This window comes from Danio aesculapii, chromosome 17 (assembly GCF_903798145.1).
Source record: "Danio aesculapii chromosome 17, fDanAes4.1, whole genome shotgun sequence".
Lineage (NCBI taxonomy): Eukaryota > Metazoa > Chordata > Actinopteri > Cypriniformes > Danionidae > Danio > Danio aesculapii.
Genome location: NC_079451.1, coordinates 41935866 through 41960865, shown reverse-complemented (window position 1 = coordinate 41960865; position 25000 = coordinate 41935866). Strand labels below are relative to the sequence as shown.

General features: G+C 34.0%; 1 protein-coding gene across 1 annotated transcript in view; it reads right to left on the bottom strand.

The window, feature by feature from the left end:
- The window catches only part of kiaa0586 (KIAA0586 ortholog), a 280836-nt gene that overhangs the window by 100151 nt on the left and 155685 nt on the right, over window positions 1-25000 (bottom strand). Inside the window, exons 17-24 of the mRNA XM_056476393.1 lie at window positions 21336-21514; window positions 18593-18702; window positions 10541-10719; window positions 7639-7783; window positions 7304-7493; window positions 2726-2985; window positions 686-762; window positions 298-423 (exon numbers count right to left, since the gene is read on the bottom strand). Coding sequence (XP_056332368.1) covers window positions 298-423; window positions 686-762; window positions 2726-2985; window positions 7304-7493; window positions 7639-7783; window positions 10541-10719; window positions 18593-18702; window positions 21336-21514 — 1266 coding nt within the window. The remainder of the gene's footprint in view (window positions 1-297; window positions 424-685; window positions 763-2725; window positions 2986-7303; window positions 7494-7638; window positions 7784-10540; window positions 10720-18592; window positions 18703-21335; window positions 21515-25000) is intronic.

Genomic DNA, 25000 nt, shown 5'->3' with positions numbered 1-25000 from the left:
TTATTAATATGTATTAAGTTAGGTGGGATCTGGAGCAAAACAAATAATGCAAAAATATGGGAAAAAGAGGATTCCAGCACTACATTCATTATAAACACCAGTGCATTTCGATTTAAAAGCCTTCCTCCTCAGGGTCAAAAAACATTGATGTTTATAATAAATATGTCTACTTTTATCACAAATAGTGCTGGAATTCTATTTTTTCCTATTAATATCTATGAATAAATAATTAATATTATTATTGAATATAAATCTTTTTTAACAGAACATCATTACAGTGTCAGTGTCATGTGATACCTCTGGCTGCTGTGATTGGCTGGTAGGGCCGAGCTCCATTCTTGCCAACAGAGACAAAACAGGATCGTGATGAGCAGGAAGATGAGGAGCTCTAATCACCTGCCCTTCACTGGGCGGATCATAATCCTGACCGGAATTTAAAAAAAGCACACAGAAAAAGAAAATCAGCAGAATTTCTGGTTATTGGCCGTCTCCTTAGTTCTCATTTGAAACTGACAACCCAAAGCCGAACTGATTGGTTCATGTTAAACCAGCACATCTGGTTTATTTCTATTTAACAGTCTTATTTCATTCTTATTTATTTTATTCAGTTTAATAAATAACAAAAAAAAAACACAGTTGCTAAGTCTGCTGCTGTTGCTAAGACTCTGTGAGATCAAATATTCACCATGTCTTGGACTCCATGCAGGGAACCGTTCAAGCTGGTCATAAAATTTGGCAGAAGAACTCCTTCCTGTTCCAGAACTGAGAAAGAAAATAAAGGTATTTAAAAAAAACAAAAAAAAATCAAATTCAGTTTTAACAACAGATTTGAGTATTGAAGACAAAACATAAGTATAATGTGAACAAATAGATACTGTATGTTCAACTAGATTGCATTTATTGGATCAATTATACATTAAAAAAAGCTAAATCTTAAAATAGTAAATTAGCAATTAGCATTTTTTTTTATTTTATTATTTAATATTACAGTTTGTAACAGTACACTTCATTTTGAAAATGAGTATTTTAATCCAATTCTAATATACTGTATTTTGGTGCATTCGAACAAAACAGATTTATTAAACAGATATATTTATTAAAATAATATTTTAGTCACTGAACATCTTTAAAATAGAAAGATAATACTGTACATAAATTATATTTATGCAAAAACAATTTTTTTAAATAAAATTTTATATCATTTTTTTTCTCTTATGTGTGTGTGTTTATAAATAAATAAATAAATAAATATATATATATATATATATATATATATATATATATATATATATATATATATATATATATATATATATATATATATATATATATATATATATATATATATATATTTATACACATACACACACTCTGGCCACTTTATTAGGTATACCTGTCCAACTGCTCATTAATGCAAATTTCTAATCAGCCAATCACATGGCAGCAATTCAATGCATTTAGGCATGTAGACATGGTCAAGAGGATCTGCTGCAGTTCAAACAGAGGATCAGAAAGAGGAAGAAAGGTGATTTAGATGACTTTGAACGTGGCATGGTTGTTGGTGCCAAACGGGCACGTCTGAGAATTTCAGAAACTGCTGATCTACTGGGATTTAGACACAAAACCATCTCTAGGGTTTACAGACAATGGTCTGAAAAAGAGAAAAATACCCAGTGAGTGGCAGTTCTGTGGGCGCAAATGCTCTGTTAATGCCAGAGGAGAATGGCCAGACTGGTTCCAGCTTATAGAAAGACAACAGTAACTCAAATAACCACTCGTTACAATCGAGGTATGCAGAAAAGCATCTCTGAAGGCACAACATATTCAAACTTGAGGCGCATGGGCTACAGCAGCAGAAGACCACACCGGGTGCCACTCCTGTCAGCTAAGAACAGGAAACTGAGGCTACAAATCGCTAAGGCTCACCAAAATTGGACAATAGAAGACTGGAAAAACGTTGCCTGGTCTGATGAGTCTCCATTTCATGGTAGGGTCAGAATTAGGCATCAACACCATGAAAGCATGAATCCATCCTGCCTTGTATCAACGGTTCAGGCTGGTGGTGGTGGTTTAATGGTGTGGGGGATATTTTCTTGGCACACTTTGGGCCCATTAGTACCAGCATCATGTCAACGCCACAGCCTACCTGAGTATTGTTGACGATGTCCAATCCAATAGAGCACCTTAGGGATGTGGTGGAACGGGAGATTCGTATCATGGATGTGCAGCCAACAAATCTGCAGCATCTGTGTGATGCTATCATGACAACATGGACCAAAATCTCAGAGGAATATTTCAAGTATCTTGTTAAATCTATGCCACGAAGGATTAAGGCAGTTCTGAAAGGGGTCCAACCCAGTACTAGTAAGGTGTACCTAATAAAGTAGCCGGTGAGTATATATACTTACACTTTCTATTTCTGACAAACAAAATTATTTATATTTAAGCACTAAATTAATATATATTTGAATTATTTCTGAACAGAAAGGCTGGAGTAATAATGCTGAAAAGTCATCAGCATACTGCCATTTTTTTTTTATTATATAGAAAACTGTGCATTAAAATAACAATTAAAACCACAACCAGGTTCTGTCTTTTGTGGGTATATGTGATACTGCCTCTGCTTCAACTAGCCATTAATAAACACCCATTTAGTTGTTAGACGGCAGGTGTTTGGGTGGCCTGTGAGTCTGGCGGTGTAAGTGCGTGTTGGATGATGGTTTACCTCTGACCGCCGCCATCTGGCCATGATTGAGCAGCAGTTCTCCCTCTGAGATGTGTCTGGCTGCTGTCTCTGTCTCAGTGACAGTCACACTAGAGCTACAGCTGCTCTCTGAGGATGAGGAAGAGGAGGAGGAAGAAGATTCAGACTTCTGGATCACAGGAGGAAGAGGAGGCGCTGGAGGAGACTGGGGTTTGGAAGGGACAGGTGAAGATGGATGGATGACTGATTCCTCATCATCCACTCTGGGAACTGATATTACACTGCGAGTGAGAGAAATGGAAGATGTTAGAACCACACATAAAAGAAGCTCATTCCTACATGTCCACACTGACAGAAAAGTGAAACATTACTAGCAAAAAAAAAGGATTTAGTTTACACTTCAGTTTATAATTACATTTACAAGTTTTGAAGGTGCACTTGTACTGACTGATGTAAAATAGAAATAGAAATAGAAATAGAAATAAAACTGAATAATAAGAGGATTTAGAAATGAAACTCTAAATTGTCCGCCATTTAGTTTTCAGCAATTATTTTGCATACAAAAGTATAAAACATTTTTTAAAGAAATATTTACAAATCTTGGATTCACCAGCTGATGTTCTGTTTCACCAAACCACAACTACATATCAGACATAAACTCAACTCTAAATGATATTTTACTAAACCATTAAGATGACCAGGTGGTGCTATTTACTAAAACATTATTAAAAGATTTATTTAAACATTTTAGGATTCTAAAAACACACTATTACACAAAGGCACAAATACTTACTTCAAATAAAGTTCATGTAATGTTATTCATATAAATAAATAAATCGTCACCTTAGAATATATATATATATATATATATATATATATATATATATATATATATATATATATATATATATATATATATATATATATGTCTGTATGTATATATATATATATATATATATATATATATATATGTATATATATATATATATATATATATATGTATATATATATATATATATATATATATATATATATATATATATATATATATATATATATATACAGACATATATATACAGACATATAGAAACATTTTAAGATTCTATTCGGTCAAATAATTGAAAAAGGTTTTAATGTGCATTCAAAAACTACAGTATACACTTCTTATAGAAATTCCAGTTACTACAACAATGTACTAACCTTCCCTAAACCTAACCTGAGCCAAAGTGGTTACCTTGTATAACCCAGTATTTTATAAAGAATGTAGAATGTACAATTACACTTGCTATGAAATAAACTCCAACTCTAAAAAAGGAAATTTGATTCTATATTATTCTATATTAGCACTGTTTGAGTAATAATCTGATTCATCTGGCTTTGGAGGTAGCAAGTAATAAAAATCACATAATATGGAAAAGTTACTGTGTTTCAAACAATCATTTGATTATTTTAAAATAGCATAAAGATGCTATTTTATAAAATGACCCATTTTGTCTTGTGTTTCTAGAATCAGACATATATTTACTGTTAAAAACACCAGGTGGCACTGTGGGTCTATTTTTCCCATCCTCATTGGACATCAAAATTGATGACAAAGTCTACACTCAAACCTACAAATACAACCTATGCCTACAGTAACAAAGAAAGGAAGGCAACCAATGAAAAGGTTTACAATTTAACTTAGAAAGAGCTATGGACAGTATTAATGTAATTTATATAAATTTTCAGCATCATTACTTCAGTTTAGTGTCACATGATCTTCAGAAATCATTTTAATATGTTTAATATAGTCTTATGTTGCACAAGCATATTTTCGATTAATTCTCGATTTTGCTTTTATGATAAAAATCATTATAATATTAAATAAAGATCATCTTTCAGGAAGACATTTTGTACTTTTGTTACAGTAAATACCTCAAAACTCAATTTCAGATTAGCAATATGCATAGCTAAGAACTTAATTTGGACGAGTTTAAAGACGATTTTCTAAATATTGAACCCTCAGATTCCTGATTTTTAAATAGCTGCATCTCGGCCAAATATTGTTCTATCCTAACAAGCATACACCAATAAAAAGCTTATTTCTTATAGCTCTGGTTGAACTGTTACCTTCAGGATGAAGATCAATACATGCTAGGAAGAACAGATTCAAAAACAGTTTTTATCCAACCGCAACAACCATTCTCAATGCTGCTAAAAAATATAGGTTTCTATTTTATGTATGTGTATTATGTAGTTTTTATGCACGTGTATCTTTATGTGTTTTGAACACATGTATGATCATATTCTAACTTAGATATATACATTTTTTACAATTTATTTTTAGTAGTTTTAGACTTCTTTTTTATACAGACAAAATGATTATAGCGCTGACTGGAGAGCACTTTTAAAAAAAATTCCATTGTACTTATGACAATAATAAAAATCTATTCTATTCTGTTCTAAAAGCTTATTTATTACGCATAAATATGCTGCATAAATCTCAATTTCAAAATGAACACAAACTGTATCATTGTTTTTTGTCATCCATTGTCACATATGCAAACTTCCGTTCAATACCAAATGCTCATGGTCCTAATCTTTATATTAGCAGTCCGACTGCACAGTATAAGTAAAATCTAACATTGCGATATTTTTTTTATTCTGCAATATATATTGTGATATGAAATCAATTTCACCAGATGACTTAATATCTCTATTTGGAAAGAATTTATAATGTTAGATCAATTGGGATGATTCTGCAGTAAGAGTGCATCTCCATAAAATCTATCAAATTTTTGGGGTCCGCCGACATACTTTCATTGTTTGCGTTTCTGTTTACATGTGTTGTGAGTATATTCATGCATGTCTTTATTCAGAGATTGATTAATTAATGTTTACTATTTACATCAGCATAAAATCTAATAAACAATTTCTCATCTTTTTGGGGTCCCCCGACACGTTTAGTTGTTGTCTGTGCTATTTGCAGTGCGTTTCTGTATTTACATGTGTTGTGAGTATATTCATGCACGGGTTTAGTCAGAGATTGATGAATTACTGTTTACTATTTGCGTCTACATAAAATCTAATAAACAATCTATAAAAGTTTTGGGGTCCCCCGACACAGAGTGTTTCTGTATTTGCATGTGTTGTGAATATTTTCATGGATAACAATCTATAAATCCAATCAAGAAAAAGATACAATTGAAATAGTGTTTTCATCATGTCCCGAGGATAACAGTATTTAAGTACAGTAACTAAACAATACAAATAATTCAATAAAATTAATCGTAGTCAAGGTCACAAATGGTACAATTACTTATACCTGAATGTTTTTAAAAACATTAAACAATCACAGGCATTAAAAACACATGCAAATGACATTATAATCAGTGTGCCAATTATACATTAATGATCAGGAAAGGTCAACTTTTTCAGTAATGTTAGTTTGTGTAATACATGCTTCGGTGAATCAAATGTATGCATTTATTTACACGACATCTAATTTCTTAATAAATCAATGTGTTATAATTAATTATAAATAAATGTATTTAAGTTTTCAGTGTTTTTTTGAATAGGCTCTTTAGTGAATGCTGACCTAATTAGCTATTTCGGTTTACTTTATGTCAAACTACACAAACAATGCGTCTAATTTGACTTTACTTTTAGACAATATGTAGAAACAAACACCTATTTTATGAGAAAACAGCCTTGTGAACTCTTTAAGGTGTCTATCTGTGCTCTGAATCTGCCGGTTTCAGACTGTTGAATGACCTTTTTTCTCGCAGACTGATTTGTGCAATTATGTATTCACAATGGTATGAACCATTATAGGGGTGGTCAAATGGATATCATTCAATCATTCATTTTCTTTTCGGCTTCGTCCCTTTATTAATCTGGGGTCGCCACAGTGGAATGAACCGCCAACTTATCCAGCATTTGTTTTATGCAGCGGATGCCCTTCCAGCTGCAACCCATCACTGGGAACACATACACACTTATTCACACACACATACACTAGAGACAATTTAGCCAACCCAATTGTACCACTGTACCACATGTCTTTGGACTGTGGGGGAAACCGGAGCACCCGGAAGAAACCCACGCGAACGCAGGGAGAACATGCAAACTCCACACAGAAACGCCAACTGACTCAGCCAAGGCTCGAACCAGCCATCTTCTTGCTGTGAGGCGACCACACTACCTACAGCGCCACTGAGTTGCCCCAAATGGATATCTATTATTTTAATTATTAACAGTATTACTTAAAATACAGATCAGAGGGAAGGTTTTCACCGTTTCAAAGGGCTGACCCCCCCATACATCTTATTTCAGGGAGGATCAAGCCTTAATTAGGGGGGTCAATCCCTCCAATCCCCCCTGTAATTCGCACCCTGATTATAATTCTCAATATTGCATATTCTGTAATGTGACTATTGCGAATGATCACATTGCTATATCAATGCTGAAATGATATATTGTGCAGCTCTAACAGCAGCTTTAAATTTTGTGGAAGCCGTGATGCATTACCATTTAAAAGTGTGTTTAATTTGCTCTGCCTCAAAATTACATGCAACACCATTAAGAATAAAAGACAAAAACACTGCTATTTTTGCATACACTGGTGCAGGCTGCAGTTCAGGTTGTTCTTCCTCCTCCAGGGGGAGCTCTGATCCTTCCCACAGGTGAATCTGCAGGCTGCCTGGCTCTGGGCTCTGATTGGCTGGAGGAGGAGGAGAGGGCGTGGCCACTCTGGTTGGTGATGGGATCGGTGTAGTAATCGGAGTGCCCACAGGAATTCTGTCTGGACCTGAAACAAAGGCAAAGAGCGCTTGTAGAGCTGACGGATGTGTGTGAACAACTGCGCTAATACACCTTCACCAGCGTCTGCTGTGTGTTTTGGCAGCATGTAGACGCTGAGTGATTGGGCATGTTCAGAAAAAACACTGTCAGACCTGGCAAAGCAGATTCCTGAGGGGTTTTCTTGGGAGACGCGGCTGTTGAAAGATGTTCGGAGAGATCAGGGGTTCTGACAGGAGATGGAGGATCTTTTAGGCTGGGTTCGGGAGTGGGTGCTGGTGTAGGTACTATAGTGTCCTCCTGTAATATTAGCACAGCATCACCACACCTTTAAAATGCCTTGATATATAATTTTTTTTTTTTTTACATGAGGGAGTCAAACAAAAGTGGGTAGATTAATGTACAAAAATGAACACATCGTCAAAAAAAAAAAAAAAAAAACATATTATAGGCCTCAACTCAAGGCCTAAAATCTCACCTCGTGTTAGGTTTAATGGGACAGTTCACCCAAAAGTGAAAGTTCTGTCATTTACTCACCCTCAAACCTTTATGAGTTTCTTTTCCTGTTAAACACAGAAAACATTTTGAAGAAAGCTGAAACCTGTAATCATTGACTTCCATTGTATTTGTTGGTCCAACAATGGGAGTCAATGGTTACAGGTTTTAAACTTTCTTCAAAAAATCTTCTTTTGTGTTTAACAGGAAAAAAAAAAAACTCATGAGGGAGAGTAAATAGTGAGTCAATGTTTTTGTCATGGACAAACCATCCATTTAGGTACAGTAGTGTCTTCCTGTGATATTAGCACAGCATCAGCACATTTGCCTATAAAATATTTATTTTCTGTTTTTGTTCTTCATCAGGCAGTCAAACCAATTAGTGGTTTAATTGATACGTTTACAAAATTGAAGAAACAAAATTTAGTTTTTAGGCCTCATCTCAGTGTTGGGCTTAAAGGGATAATTCACCCAAAAAATTACATTTCTGTAATCATTTACGCCCTTTTACTTGCTTTAAATGGTTTAGTTTCTTTCCTCTGTTAAACACAAATAAGATATTTTGAAGAAAGCTGGAAACCATTGACTTTTCTTTAAAATATCTTCTTTTGTATTTAACAGGAAAAGTTTGAGGGAGAGTAAATAGTGAGTAAATTTTTATCATTTAAGTTTTAAATGATTAAATTTTAAGCATCCATTTTGGTACAGTAGTTCTTCTGTAATATTAGCACAGCATCACCACATTTGTCTTTAAATTGTATTTATAGTTGTTTTTTAACATCAGGCAGTCAAACAGAATAGTGGTTTCATTTAAACATTTACAAAATTGAAGAAACAAAACAGAAAAAGGGAGATAGTTCACCCAAAAAAATAACATTTCTGTAATAATTTACTCCCTTTTACTTGTTTCAAATTTGTATGTGTTTCTATCTTCAGTTAAACAAAAATAAGATATTTTGAAGAAAGGTGAAAACCTGTAACCATTGACCTACATAGTAGGACAAACAAATACAATGGAGGTCAATGGTTACAAGTTTTCACCTATCTTCAAATATCTTCTTTTCTGTTAATCAGTACAAAAAATGGTAGCACTTTAGTTTAAGTAACAGTTCTCACTATTAACTACTGACTTATTACTAGGGCCAGACGTCTGCGGACATTTTTTGCTATTTCTGAGCAGAAGTTTGTTAAAAATCTGTGAATTTATGCAGAATGATTTTGGGAGTATCATAACTAAAACCTTAATATGTGAATTATAAAGTAATACATTTTTAACTTGTATTTAATGTTTGCAATACAAATCCAATTAGATCCACTTTATTTGGTAAAATAAAAAGCAAGTCTCTCATATAATATCTCTACTAAAAGACAGAAAATATAACTTTACAAACTGTATTGTAAATAAACCATATGAATATTTTCATATTAGTCAATAATATTACTAAAATTAATATAAAAAATGAATAAATATAAATGTACACACGTTTACACAGTAAATAAACCGAATCAATGATGGGCTAAAAATCATGTGTGGAATTCTGCGCGTGCAGATTCCGTGTGGGCCTACTTATTACCCGTCTATTATTAACAACTGTTTATTAGCACTTATAAAGTATGATCATATTTTACATCCCTAACCCTACTGAATACCTTAATCCAATACTATCTTACTGACTATTACTAAGCAGCAAATTAGTAGTTCATTGAGCTATAATTATTAATGGTTTGTAAATAGGGTGAATTGTACATTAAATATAAGTGTGACCAAAGAAACTCATAAAGGCTTGAAACACCTTGAGGGAGAGTAAATAGTGAGTACATTTCCATGACTGGGCGAACCATATATATTACTCAAATGTGAAGTTACTGCACTTTGCCTTTGGATGGCAGTGTTGTCCTGTATCCAAAATCTATTTTGAATATTTGTTTGTTTTTCATTTCGTCTTTGGTGTACAAAAAAAAACCCCAGATATGTACATAATGCTAAACTAACTGCACAGCATCTACATATTGTCTGCAATCTGACTTTCTTCTCTTTCCATAAATGTATTAGGGCTGCACAATATATTGTTTCAGCATTGATATTGCAATGTGTAAATCTGCAACAGTCACATCGCAGGATCTATGCAGTGTAGTCGTGATTATGGAGCCACATATGGAGTTCAGAAAATGAGATGTGTGGAGTCATTGATGATGTTTTACCACAACGGAGGAAACAATTTTCATTCGCATGGGTTTTAAGGCCTGTGAATGTACATTATGAGCAAATCAAGAACGTTTAAAGCATTCATGCACAAGAAAGTGTGTCATATGTAGTTTTAAATAAAACAATAAAAAGAATTAAATTGAATTATTTATAGAATGAAGACTGCGCAGTGCTATTTTACGTTTGATTTCTGTACCTGAAACGATTGACCTTATTTGGTGAAATTCTATCCAGATCACAATATATATTGCAGAAAAACAAAGCATCTCACAATCAGATTTTTCCAATATCATGCAGCCCTAAATGTACCATCACCACTGTTAAATAAGAGAGTGAGAGAGTGTGTGTAAAAATACCTTCTGATCATCCTGTGTTTGGACGGGTGCAGTTGGTGTTCCCTGAGCCTCTCTCTGTCCCAGCATTGAAGCAATGATTTCAGTCAGCACTTCGTTTACATAATGTCTTATGACCTCTGAGTCCACTGGCACGCCTGTGTCCACAAAGAGCTGAAGACCACCACCACCTGCGGCCTCCACTGCCACACAAACACACACATAAGTGCACATGGGACATTCAGCATCTCTTGTTAAAAGAGTTACAGTTAAGAGTACATAGTAGTGGTCAGTATGATATCAAAAAAGTGAAGAGGTTTTTGTTAGCAATGAAATCAACTGAATTAGTCCTTTTATAAGCTATGCCTTTAAAAAAAAATGTACCAATCCTAATACAATGCTAGTTGCAATCTAATTATTTTCATATCCATGTTTTTGTTATTGAAATAATAAAAAAAAATAGATTAAGTAATTAAAATAAATTAAATAATACAACATAAAAACAAGCTGAGATGACTTGAGCGCATAACGAAATGACTGAAACTGACCAATACTAGCAGAACAACTGATGGCGTCTACTCTTCACATCAGAGTTCGCATTGGTAGATATAAATAAAATGGGGGGTGGGGGGTGGGGGGTAATAATAATAATAATAATAATAATAATAATAAAAATAATAATAATGATAATAAAATGATCAAACTTAAAAAATCTACATTTAGAAATTCACATTTGGTTAAACAACATAATATTGATAGCACTAAAATAACACACATGAGGATTTTCTTTCGACTCACATACAGTACAATTTCAGTCAGCTGTGATTCAAAGTCTTAATTGTCTTAGTCTTACTGTATATAAATAAATAAATAAAATATTCAAATCTAACTTCAAAATTCTAAATCACATAAGGCTTTTCCTTCTGTTCACATAAAATTTCTGTCAACTGTGAATCAAAGTCTTAAAACACATTATTGCATAATTTAATAAATTATTATAAATAAATAAAGAAACAAATATATGAATGAATGAATGAATGAATGAATGAAAATGAAGGAACAAATGAATAAAATATTCAAATCTAACTTCAAAATCCACATTTAGTTAAACAATAAAACAACAGTCACATGAGGATTTTCTTTCAAATCACATTAAATTTTTAGTCAGCTGTGATTCAGTCTTAAAGCACATTATTGCATCATTTAACAAATTACTATAAATAAATTAATGAATAAATAAATAGATAAACGAACGAATTAATGAATGAATAAATCAATAAATAATAATAATAATTATTATTATTATTATAATAAATAGATAAACAAATGAATGAATGAATAAATAAAACAATAAATAATAATAACAATAATAATAATCGTAATAATAATAATAATAATAATAATAAACAAACAAACAAACAAACAAATAAATAAACAAATAAATAAATAAATAAATAAATAAAATATTCAGACCAAACTTTAAAATTCTCAATTCACAAATTCTTTCATATAAAATCTCAGTCAACTGTAATTCAAGGTCTTAAAACACATTTTTGTATAATTTAACAAATTACCATAAATAAATGAAAGAAAAAAATGTTTACAATTAATTCAAATATAAATAAATATTTTTATATATAAATATAAAAAAATAATAAACCAAATTTGGGCTTAAAAATGAACAATAATGGGCGGAGCTAAGCAAACTATACCAGCTGAAATGCAAAAACAGCTTATTTTACACGTTTTAAAATTTAAGAATGTGCTAAAAACAAATCTTTTTATTAAATGAATGATATTTATAGAAAATAAATACATTTTTATTAACTCTATACACTGTAAAAAATGCTGGGTTCCATAAAATTGCTTCATGTTGTCCCAACACAAATGGATTAAGTTAACTCAATCGTTTTTACAAGTTTAAGTGGATTGAACATGAAACATTGTAAATTGTGTAGGTTTAACTCGTATCAAATAAGTAGTAAAAGTAATTATTGAGTCTATGTTGTAACAGGGCTACGGTGGAATCAGAATGCTAACTTAAAAATGTCATATTTTTTAAAAGACAAAGACAATACACTTAAAAAATAACTAAATTTAATTGTTTAGCACCAACTAAAACAACTATTTACACAATTAAATGCAACTGAGTTGGTCCAACATGATTTGATCAAATAAAAGTTTAGTACATTTGTATTTTTATTTAACTTAAACGCAAAGGTCTGATAAAATGATGTACGTCTGTTAGGTGTCAAAGTCTCTTCGTTTTATTTGAAGTTATCCTAAATGAACTAAAAGAGCCATTTTTAAGCATATGAGTTACAGTTGATTGAGTCTAATCTCAGAACTAATTTTAGAACCGTTATTGCTCACTGAGCAAAGCAACAAACTGCATTTTTGTTAACTGAGCTGCCAACACCCAAAGCAGTGTTTCCCCTACCATTATATTATATATTCCTAAGTTAATTGTATTTTATATATAGCACCAGATCACAACTTCTTTTAATAAACAAGCTAAATAGCTGCATGTAATATCTTATTTACACAACGACATGTGATTTCTGTCTCTAAATTACACATTTCTGCTCACTGAATCGCGCATGGTGGAGTTCTACACAGCCATTCTCTGCTTTATGTGAATGAGAATGCGCGCGACACATCTGACAGGACCGAAGACGCACGTGCGCTCCCGTACATTATGCATAGCCTACTGCAGCCAAAACAAAGGTAAATGATGTGTGGGAGTGTAATGCACTCACGTCACAGCAGCTACAATATTTACAGGGGCCTTTTTATGGGACCTCTGTTTAGTTTATTGGCGCAAGTGATGCTCTTTGTGAGGCGTTAGCACCATCTAGCGTCTCATCCAACCTGACCTCTCCTGGAAGCTCCGCAAGTCTCCCGCAAGTTTATACCAGCCCCGTGATCCCCCAAAATGAGTTCAAATACCCGGAACTAAAGTAAATGAGCAAGACAACAGATTGTGAGAGGCACAGTGATGTTCTAAGCATTACATTTCTTCAGTTAAATGAATAGAGCAGTAAAGATATCGCGAGTGCAAATATCTCCATCTCTGAGTGATCTGCTGTCAATAGTTGGAGACCAGCACAATATCTGAATGGTCCTGCATGTATTTAGGCCCATTTTACATATAACAACTGAAAGTTCTGTATTGACAATATAATCCAAATTCACTAAAAGCTGGCTGGAATTATTAGATACATAAAACTTTCTTTTTTAACATGAATATTTAATAATATAAATTCTTGTAATGCACTCATTGCTATAAACAGTAGTTTATAGGCCTGTTTCCTTTTAGTAAAGAAGTATTAGATTTATAGGTGTGCATTTTAATTTTTATGCATCAAGCATACGCTCCAAACTTGTTCTTGATTGAGACATGTTGAATTCTTTCATCATTTGCAATGTTTCCAAATTGCATTGTAATTTTTCATAACAATTTTTATATCTGTGTTATATTATTTTCTGAGGCAGTTCATTCCGCTGTGGCGACCTCTGATAAATAAGCGACTAAACCAGAGTAAAATGAATGGATGAATAGTTTCCTGTAAAGCTGCTTCCGGCCATGGCATGTTCACACCTAAATGATTACAAGAGATGTGTTTAAGGGATTATATGCAGCATCCTTGATTTATTCTCTTAGGTAAGGCAAGTTCTTCTCTCAAGGTTCATACTTAGAGGGAAAATGTGCTTAATGCATTATAAAGCTTGAAGCATTAGAATCAGTGCTCAGTATCAGCCGATCACCATGACAAGGAATCGGTACTCAATATCAGCTACATAAAATCCTGATCGAAGCATCCCTAGCTTTGACCCGACTTGGTTGTCAGAGCGGCAATACTCCCCCTGGCTGTACAAGACTGATCTTGGTAAGTCAGTAAATGCACCCTTAGGAAAAAGAAGTATACTTAAGTAAAGGTCAAGTATAAAAGTATACTTTATTTAGTAAGTAATTAAGCCCAAGATACACTGCAGTGACAAAAGCTGCACATTTTGTGGATTTAATTATCTCATTACCTTCAACACTGAGTTCAAAACTATTTTCAAATGAGTAGAATTAACTTTCAGTCAATCTTGACTTAACTACACTCCTATATTTGATAAAGTTGACTGTTGGGTTTTACAGTGAAGGTGGTAATCTCAAAACTCAAAGCATTACATGAAACTCTTCTAAATCTTCAACTAAAGAGAAGATTAAAATCTAAAAAGCCTTTCTATTATCTTTAAACACCTAAGATTACTGTTAATGTCAACATTTTCCACTCTTAATTCAATCCCACGCAAAGCATGCTGGGAATTACAAATCCCCTAACCAGGTAGTTGGACCAACACAATTCCTTCATGTTGTCCCAAGACAAAACGCTTAAGTTAACTTAATGGTTTACAAATGTAAGTGGACTGAACATAAAACAAATAAACTGGCCAAAGAAATTACCAGAATTGTGTTGTTTCAGCTCATTTTAAACAGCTAGTTGAAACAAGCAGCCGTGATCCAATGTGTTTTGGTGAACGGGATTGGGACAAAACACAGTTCTGGATTTAAAACCGCTAGGCCTTCTACAAGGTCATTGATTATCCTCAATATTAAACATCACATCGGTTTGGGTTAATAAAATCTCGACCAAATGTCCACAATTCTGTCACTCGGCCACAATATTCTGAAGTTTCTCATAATGCCTTTAAAGTGGAGTTTGCCAGAAAAGTAATTTCAAATAACCAATTTGAGCCTCACATCCAGCCTATTCTGAATTCCTGCTCCTGTAAGCATTTTAGAGCAGTGCTATTAAAAAGCTAATATACAGAAGTGACATTTTTGGCAGGGACCCTCATTTCCTTTTGTCTAGGGCTGAGACTGCGTTCAAACACACATACAGGAGGAAGAGTCCAGTCAGTCTGTGAATATGCTGACGACAGTTTGCCGCGAGCCTTCCTCTGCAAATTTGATACATCATTGATCTTTCTATTAAACGAAAGCGAGAATTAATGAGGCAGGACCTCCTCGCCGACTGAGCAGAAGTGACGCGACGGAGACGGAAGGATGGAGAATAGGGGCTGAGCACTAGCAATCGTGCTTTAATGAGGAAATACAATCTCGCCGCGTGCTGACACGCTTGACAAATGCTCTGCTCGCATTCCTCAATGCTATGAATCAAAATTATAAGCTCACAGACTGGAACCTGGTGCTGCTCGGCTGTTCTTGCTGGTTTATGTCACGAGTTATTGATTGTGTTGTTGATTTAACATTGACCAGATATTCTGGGGAAGATGTATGATGGGTGATTCACAGATCAACAAACTTCATTTCGTCTAAACTGTTAGCTCTCAAATGTGTTCAACATCAAACTTGGACATTGTTTCCTTTAAAGTACACATGAAATCAAAACTAGCCATATGATTTCTTTAGTTCACGTTGCTAGTTTTGTGATGAACAATTCATCTGTGCATGTCATTTAAAAAATGTATTGTTTGCCGTTGTAATATTTAATTGAAATCTGAAAATGCACTTCCTGTTTGTTTGTTTTCGGTTAAATTCTCAGATTATGTCTGTCTGTATGAGGTATTAGGCGGGGCTAACACACTTAACCACGCCTCTCCAACTGACAACAAACAGAAATGATGAGGAGGAGGAGTCTGTTAGGTTGTAATAACTCTTCTCGGAAACCAACTTCCAGATCTTTCTGAATTAAATGCCTACTTTACTACATCCAATCAGCTCGCAGTAGAAAAAACAAGCCACGCCCACTGTTTGCTCATTTAGTATTCTGCTTCTATAGGACAGGGTTATTGTAGTTAACGAAAAAGAGCGAAAAAATGCAAACTAGAACTGAAAAAAACATTTTCGTTAACTGAAATGAATTGTTTTTATTTTTTTAAATCTAGAATTAAAACTGTATCGTATACATACAAAACAAACCTAAATTAATCAAAATTAAAACAATAACATCCTTCATTTTTGTCTTTGTAAATGTTTTTAATGCATAAGCCTTTTAGATGTAAATCTATTTACTTCGCGATGCCAGTTTTACGCCAAGTGTTTGACCCGTAGGCCTACGGCACATCAGAGTAAGTAATCCTGAAGCCATTGGCCAGATCAAAGCGCTCCTCCTCCAGTCTTGGGTTGTGTGATTTACTGAAATCATAGCAAAATCGCCATTTGGACATACACGATATCTAAATCGCCTTACAGCATAATTTTCCTGCAATATGGGATTTGAACCAATCATAATGCAGCACGCCTAAACAGAGCGCATATACAGGGATGATTCAGCACAGGAGGACTTGGTGCCAAAGAAGTCAACATCTGTGGTATGGGATTAAGTTACTTTGGATACAGGAGGGCTGATGTATAGCAGAACCAGGTCATTTGTAAATCAGTCATATATTGTGTTTTGTGTATATTGTATTTTATGTATGGAGAGAATTAAAAACACTTCGGGTGTTCGGGTGTCTTGTGTTTGTCTGAGGTAACCGAAATATATGTTCTATACTAAGTATGAAGCTGATCGGTCAGTTCTTGTTCTTGATTCACGGTGCGGCATTCTGAAAAGTTGCATTTAAAGTGTGTCTGAAAAGAGATATTTTCAACTGTGTGCACCTGGCAATAATGGACTTGCGCGCGCAAAAGATGGAAAATTTGAACGGCCTATTTCACAGCAGCGTCACAGAGAGGTCTATGATCTATGCATGATAAAAAAAAAAATCTGTGAACACACACGCAACTACTTCTGATATTTGGTCAAGCAGAACTTCAGAGCCTTACTTGAGTAAGGCACTCCCACACACACATTTGTTTTGCCTTAGGTCTGTTCTAGAGACAATCTGTTACAGCTTTACTAGATGATTTTATTTGATGTCTGTTTTAGAGACATGTTACAGGTCTTTGTTAAAGATTGTTTTTCTTTTGAAATGTTTCAGATTCACACTGTAAACACAGACTCAGTCTGTCTGTAACAAAATCGTGATTAAAATCGAAACTGCAATACTGTTTAAGAAAATCATGATGGGTTTCTTTTGCCCATATCTCACAGCCTTACTCCAGTCATCCTTGCTGTTGCTCACGTGACAAAAACATGGACATGACAGCAGTACAGTGACAATACTAAATATGACTCCAGTAGACACTTAAAACTATTCATTTAACACATTTGTCCTCAATAATGGGTTTATTTTTTAACCAGATCTTCTAAGTGAACCGGTTGAAATAATTCACCGAATCGAACAGAATCATTTGAAACTATTTCCACCTCCAGTAAGCCCTCATCCACAAACTACTTACTTTTTAACATGCCTGATACGCCCCTCTGACTCGAAATTAACCAATTTCCCGAGTTATTCAGTTATTAGAACAGCACACTGAGATCGGATTTGAGAATGGGTGAACAGTAAACCGAACACAAACAGTACATGACAGCCTGCTGAGACTGAACCAAACTTGAACTGATTAATTCTGCAGCGCAGGTAAACAGAGGACTTAAATGAGAGGATCTGGCGAGATGCAAGTTTACTGCATAATAGAAAATCGTAATGGAATTTAAATAGGTGAATCATGCTTCAGTTGGGTTGCAAAACCTAACTGTAAGAAACATTTCAGATCATGGTGATGTTTTAAATGACTGAAATTATGATTGCTGACTACATATTTTAATATGCTGAGTCCTAAAAACTATTATCGCAGATTTCAGTTATTGTGCACTTTAAGATGGAGAGAGTGGTCTATCCTAGGCATAGGACGATAACTGGTTTATCAAAAATATTTGAAATGTTTCTTAAAATAAATTATATTGTGGTTTAATGGGGGGAAACAATGTTTATTTTACTCTGACATTTAAAAAGAACATATTTTAGAGCAATAATCACAATACTGTGAGGTTTTTATCCAAGGTTATCATACCATCAGAATCTTACACTGGCCCATGACTAGTCTATCCATTTAAAAAAATAAATAAAAAATAAAAATTCTGAGAAAAAAGTAAAAATGAGAAAAAAAATCAGGATTGAGAGATCGGCAGACACAATACAAAAAATAATATTAATAAAATGAACACATTCTCTTACCTATGTCTGATGCCACGCTATTCTCCGGCTCTGATTGGTGGGGTGGATCAGCTTGGGTGGGTTGAGGGAACATTCCAGTTATAACTCTGGCCATGACCTGTTGCTCCACCCTATAACAGAAACGATAGCAGAACGCTATAGTGTTAAGCAATGATGAAAACAACCGCATGATATAAGAACAGACGAAACTAAACCACCAAAATAAAAAGAATAGGCCTAAACATTCAGTTAGCGCTCATACTGTAATAGAGAATGTAAGAAATCCAGTGATGGGGATAAGCATGATATTTAAATCACCATGTAAATGAATGGGACCTGAGGTATGCTAAATAAATAAAATAACCTTTCTTTTAAATATATTTTTATTGAATGTTTTTAAGATAATATCCATCACTCATTTCATTCAAATCCTTACCCTCACATGAAAAATTATAATACAAATAAAAAAATATTATTATTAAATAAATAAAACAAATCAAATATCTTTGACCCAAAGCTGCTTTCTGTCATTTAACATTGATGCACGGTGAACTCTTTTTGTTTGTTTTGGTAATATCTTTGGTGTTAGCATGTATTTGATGCTACAAAAATAGGATGTGATGTCTTTTTTGTGATCTCGTTTGTGATTGGGAGGAAATTGAGGCTTTACTCTACCTTTAACATTGCATTTTCCATAAATTCACACACACTAAATAACATCTTCTGAAGTAAACTACAAGTTTGCTAGGAAAGTTAAATTTGTGTTTTAATTAAAAAGCTTATTAATAAATAAATGCTGATAGCTAGCTAGCTAGCTAAGACAACTAGCCTGACAGTAGCCATATAAAGTATTCCAGGCCATATGTATACGGCCAATTCATCCCACACACTCAAACACCAACAAACAAATTACCTGTTATATTTAGAATTTTGTAAAAAAAAATATATATAAATAAATAAATAAAAAAGTCATGTTCTCACTGTCCAAACAATTTTCACACTCAATAATGACATAATTAATTAAATGATCCTTCTCGGGGCTAAAAAGACATTTACGTGAAGCATATCTAGTCCCTAGTCCGATTTGTTAGAGTTTGTTGGCATTTGTAGAATAATCTTATTAATCTGCTCAGATGTTCCATGACCAAAGAAATGCAGATTGATTATGTTCAGTCGGGTGAAAACAAACTCTGACCAACTGGGGTAACACACTAATCCAACAGACTACAACCAACTTGATTGTTAGTGTTTGTCTACGTGATTTAAATTGGCCGTAAAAGTATGGATTGGACCTTGATGCCGGGCCCGGCCTTCATTTCATGATCATCACTTGAGTTTCAAATGATAGAAATGATGCTGGGGTATTCTGGCTTCAATTTTCTTCTAGGAAAATGCATTGTATATCTTTTTTATAGTCTATGTGGTGGCTGAATGTTGGATCTTATTTATTGTACACTTCAAAAAAAATCTTACTTAGGGTTTTTTTCTTGTTTCTAGTCCAAATATCAACAAATTCTTAAATCAAGAAGCATTTTTTTAGACAAGCAAAAAGTTTTGTCTTGTTTTAAGAAATAATATGACAGAATAGGTGACTTTTTCCTTAAAACAAGCCAAATAATCTAGCAATGGGGTAAGCAAAATAATCTTGTATTCACTTTGAAGTAAGATTATTTTACATACTAGAAACAAGACAAAAACTCAAGAATTTTTAAAGAGTTTTGTCTTGTTGTAGTCCAAATATCTAAACAATATAAAATGAAGAAGCATTTTCTAGACAAGCATTTACAGCTTAAAACACTCATAAATATTCTGTTTAACATTTGATTGCCTCAAGGCCTTATGATATCCTCCACACTATATATTTGTAAAAGTAAAATGTAAAAGTGATGATCACCTCTTTCATTGAATTTTGAGTGTTTTAATCATCCATGTTACACCTGTGGTGTTCCCGGTCAAAAGTGACCGCCGTAAGAAAATTAATGGCCAGACTATATTCAACCTCCAAACAGCAAACATCCCATACACACTACCCCAACTCACTCACTCACTTACTTACACACACATTTCAGACTGTGTAATGTCTTTTGTGGGTACACATCTCTTTCCTATGCTTATGTGCCCATCCTCCAACTTGATTACCTAGATGATTATCTAGATGGCATTAAATATTAAATACAAATTGGCACTCAAAATGTATTACAAAATGAACATGCATTTCGTAATACATTTTGAGTGCCAATTTGTATTTTCACTGCAGCTATTTTATGTCTAATTCTTTAAATTCATGTTAAACACTAGTTTAAGACACTGTTCACAGCTAAAGAATGCTTTCTGACTAATTTAAGAGCAGTTAAAAGAAACCGGTCAATTTTGACCTGGAACACTAAAGTAAGGGGCAGGAGGTGAACACGACAGGAGGGTAAGAAATAATATGTCAAAATTAAGTGAGTTTTTCCTTTAAACAAGCCAAATAATTTACCAGTAGGGTGTGTAAAATAATATTATTTCAAAGTGTATACAAGATTATTTTTCTTCCCCCATTGGCAGATTATTTTCTCAGTTTTAAGGAAAAACTCACTTAATTTTGACTTGTTATTTCTGAGAACAACACATTCTTTTTTACTTATCTAGAAAATGCTTCTTGACTTAAGAATTGTTTGATATTTATAAAGAAAGAAAGGCATTTATTTGCAGTGTAAGTTTAAAGAAATACATTTCATTTTGTGCTCCTAATGATATATGTGTACACATAGTAAGGTCTCACCAGTCCACGAGTCTGTTCTCCAGGGTTTCTCTCTGCTGGATGGTGTTCAGAATGGGCTCAGTGAGAGGCGTAGACTGGGTCGGCACTGGAGGAAACACCGGGCCATGATACAGGGCAGCTGGAGGAGACGGCAGACCCTTAAACTCTATAGGAGAGTCTGGAAGCCCACCGTGTGTTTCCTGAATTCAACACAGCATTGAGGAAAATTTTATGATTTTTCTTTTTCAAATATTTTCCAAATGATGTTTAACAGAGCAAGGAATTTTTCACCGTGTTTCCTATAATATTTTTTTCTTCTGGAAAAAGTCTGAATTGTTTTATTTGTAAAAAGCTCATTCCCAGCCACAAGACTGTTCTAGCAGGGTATTTGGGTGTCATCAAGTGTCTGAATGATGTGGGACTGCTGTACCGGAGTTATTAATATAGATAGCAAAATTTACAACGTGTTTTTTTTTTAAAGCATGATGGTAAAACCTGAACGCTGTTATGAATATAGTAAAATATATGTTTGTTTGTCGTAAAAATTCATAATAATGACAAAAATACTAATTTGTGGATCTCCTGACTTCCGTTGTGGCTGGTGTATTCTGGGAAATTCTTACCCCTTGGTTTCAAGTGTGGTCCTAAAAAAAAAAAAAAAAAAAACTCTCTTTCAAGGGCTATCTAGCCCTTCCCCTTAGCCCTTCGCCTTCAAGATAAAGGGGATTGGGACACCCCTACCCCTCGTTTTGCATGTTCACGTGAAGGGGTAGGGGTGTTAAAATTCACTTAATCTTAAGGGATAAGGGGTAGAATTGGGATTGGGCCACCATTCATTAATTCTCGTACAGCTCTGCCAACAAAAATGCTTGCTGCAAACCAACATCAACTATCAGCCCTGACAGCATCGTGGGGATAAACAGTCCTGTTCTGAAGCTTTAAGCAACATTTTTTTGATTGTCTACAGAACAAACTATCATGACAATGATTTGCCTAATTACCCTAACTGGCCTAACTAACCTAGTTAAGCCTTGAAATGTCACTTTAATACTAGTATCTTCAAAACTATCCAGTAAAACATTATGTAATGGTAAAGATAAAAGAAATCAGTTACTGAAACTATCATGTTTAGAAACGTGTTGAAAAAAAATCTTCTTTCTGTTAAACAGAAATTGGGGAAAACATTCAGGATGGCTAATAATTCAGGAGGGCTACTGACTCAAACTTCAACTCTATATCTGCCAACAGAAGAGACTTATTGACAACACACTACTACAAAAATACCCCTGACAGCTCACTGGATCGGATATTTAACGTAAATGACAGCAAATAAAAGTGCACACCGTGTATCGTTCGCTAATGGCAAACATATGTTAGTCTGAGTGCAGATTTCAGTGGTCATTACGGTCTTAGCAGAAGGGGAGGAAAGGAGGACGTTTGTCTTGTATAATTCCATGGCTGGATCCGTGAGCCAGCTTTCAACATTTCGGTCATTGGTTTGGATAATGCTCAGATTCCTTTGGCTCGGACTCAGGGAGGTCTGTGTAAGGAGCGATTAGCTCATTTCCAGTGGCCGGCCGCCAGAGAGAGAAAAAAAATAGAGAGGGAGAAACGCATTCTGCCAGGCGGGCGCTGGGCCCGTTTGAAGTTTATGGCTCCATCAGAACTGGCCGAGCCAAAGCTGAGGCACTGGAGACCTCAGAGGAATGACATTTTAGGAGCTGGCAGGGGTCCGTGTCTGCGGTCCAAGAGAGGAGAGAGAGAACTTGCTCACCGGGGTCTGGACTTAAGTAGCTGTGGCCTTTATTTGGTTGTTGGGAAAACTACAAGTGGGCCGAATACATGCCAGTCCCTGAAAACACACTTAATTATGTGCAACACACTCGAATTTTTATGGCTCTGAGTGTTTGGAAAATGTTTATATTTCTGAGCTCATAACTCCAATCCTAATTGCCATTCGAACAATTAGAGAGTCAAAGTTAAAAAAAAGGCCTCTTTATAGTTGTACAGCTGCCAACAGACAGAAGACACTTGATTTATAGACATGTGCTGAAGTAACAGTTCTCTGAAAGGTTGATAGGGTCTTCTGGCACGTTGCCAAGTTTCTATGATTTTCTGGTCTTTGGATTTGGTTCAGTCCAAGTCTTTGAGAGTTTTTTTTTCATCTGTTTATGCTCCACTAGAGTGAAAATCACTTAGAATAGTAGCAACTTTAGCAAATCAAAGGATAGCACATGTTGTTCTAGATAAGCTTCAATGATAATAAAACGGCTTCAAATCATTAACTTTACAATGATAAAATGCAGCCAGACTGTCGTGAACTTGCTGATGCTGTGGATTAAAGGTAATCATTTTGTACATAATGTTTTGTAAATGACCAGTAGCTGTGGATTTGCATTTTATGAATCACCAAGGACCATAGATTTAGCTGAAAACACTTTTTATTGTTCTACTGGCGAAAAAGTCACATGTCAAAAAGTGCAAATAGACAGTTTTGGGTGTCTCCGAATATCCGAAACATTTTATTTTAGGTTGCTGATTTGATTTCAGGGTTTCTGCAGGTTTCTTCAAGTCAAATTTAAGACTTTTTAAGACCCTTATGAATGAAATTTTAGACTAATTCAGGGCTAAACACTAAGGATTTTTTTTCTAATAGTCCTGTTTCTTCTGTAAATAGTTTTTGTACTAATGGAAGATCATGTAAAGGAAAGTGTTGCTTTAGTTTTCTTTCCCTGATTAGGAAATTTATTGTTTATCAGCTGTTGTGAGTTGTATCTCTTTGCAATAAAAAAGACTTAAATACTGTATAAAAACAGTTTTTGAGTTTTGAGATGGATTATTGATGACAGCCAGATCGGGTAGCTTTACTTGGACATTAAGAGCTTAAAATGATTTAAGACCTACAACACAATATTTCATTTGACTTTAAGGCCTAAAATGTTGCTTTTGAAATTTTACGACTTTAAATATTTTAAAAGTAGGAATTCAGTGCAAATTAAATGCGTATAAAGAGTTGAAATCTATCATTAAATACAATTTGATTAATTGTTTTGAAAGTTTTTATTCATAATAATGCAAAGAGTGGCACCAGACAAAGCTTTTGTACTGTATATACAGTGCTCAGCATAATAGAGTACACCCCATTTTGAAAATGAATATGTTTATCCATTTCTCGGTGAATATAGGCAATGTATTTTGGTGCATTTAAACAAAACAGATTTATCAAACAGATATATTTATTAAAATAATATTTTAATAATACATATAAAATAATATTTAAATTACAACCTACAAAATTTAAACAAAATTTTATTTATTTTTTTTGCTTCTCTTGATTTTTCCTCTTTTTTAAAATTTGTATTTAATATTTTTCTATTACATATACCGTAAATTTGGGTGTGCTCGTTTTTGGACCATTTTCGTAAGGTTTTTTGTTAGATAAGCTCCAGATTTGGCTTCAGTACTGACTAATCCAATGTATCTGCACAAATATAATATTGTCTAGCCTCCTATTAAAAATATGAATTTAAAAGAGAGATTTGTGAGGGGTGTACTTATATATGCTGAGCACTGTAAATCCAAAATCAAACAAAAAGTGCTTCAGGGATGATTTGATTGCTTTTTGAATAAAGGATTCATAAAGATAAACAACAAAATCATGAGTCCAAGGCACTCGAAAAGAGAAA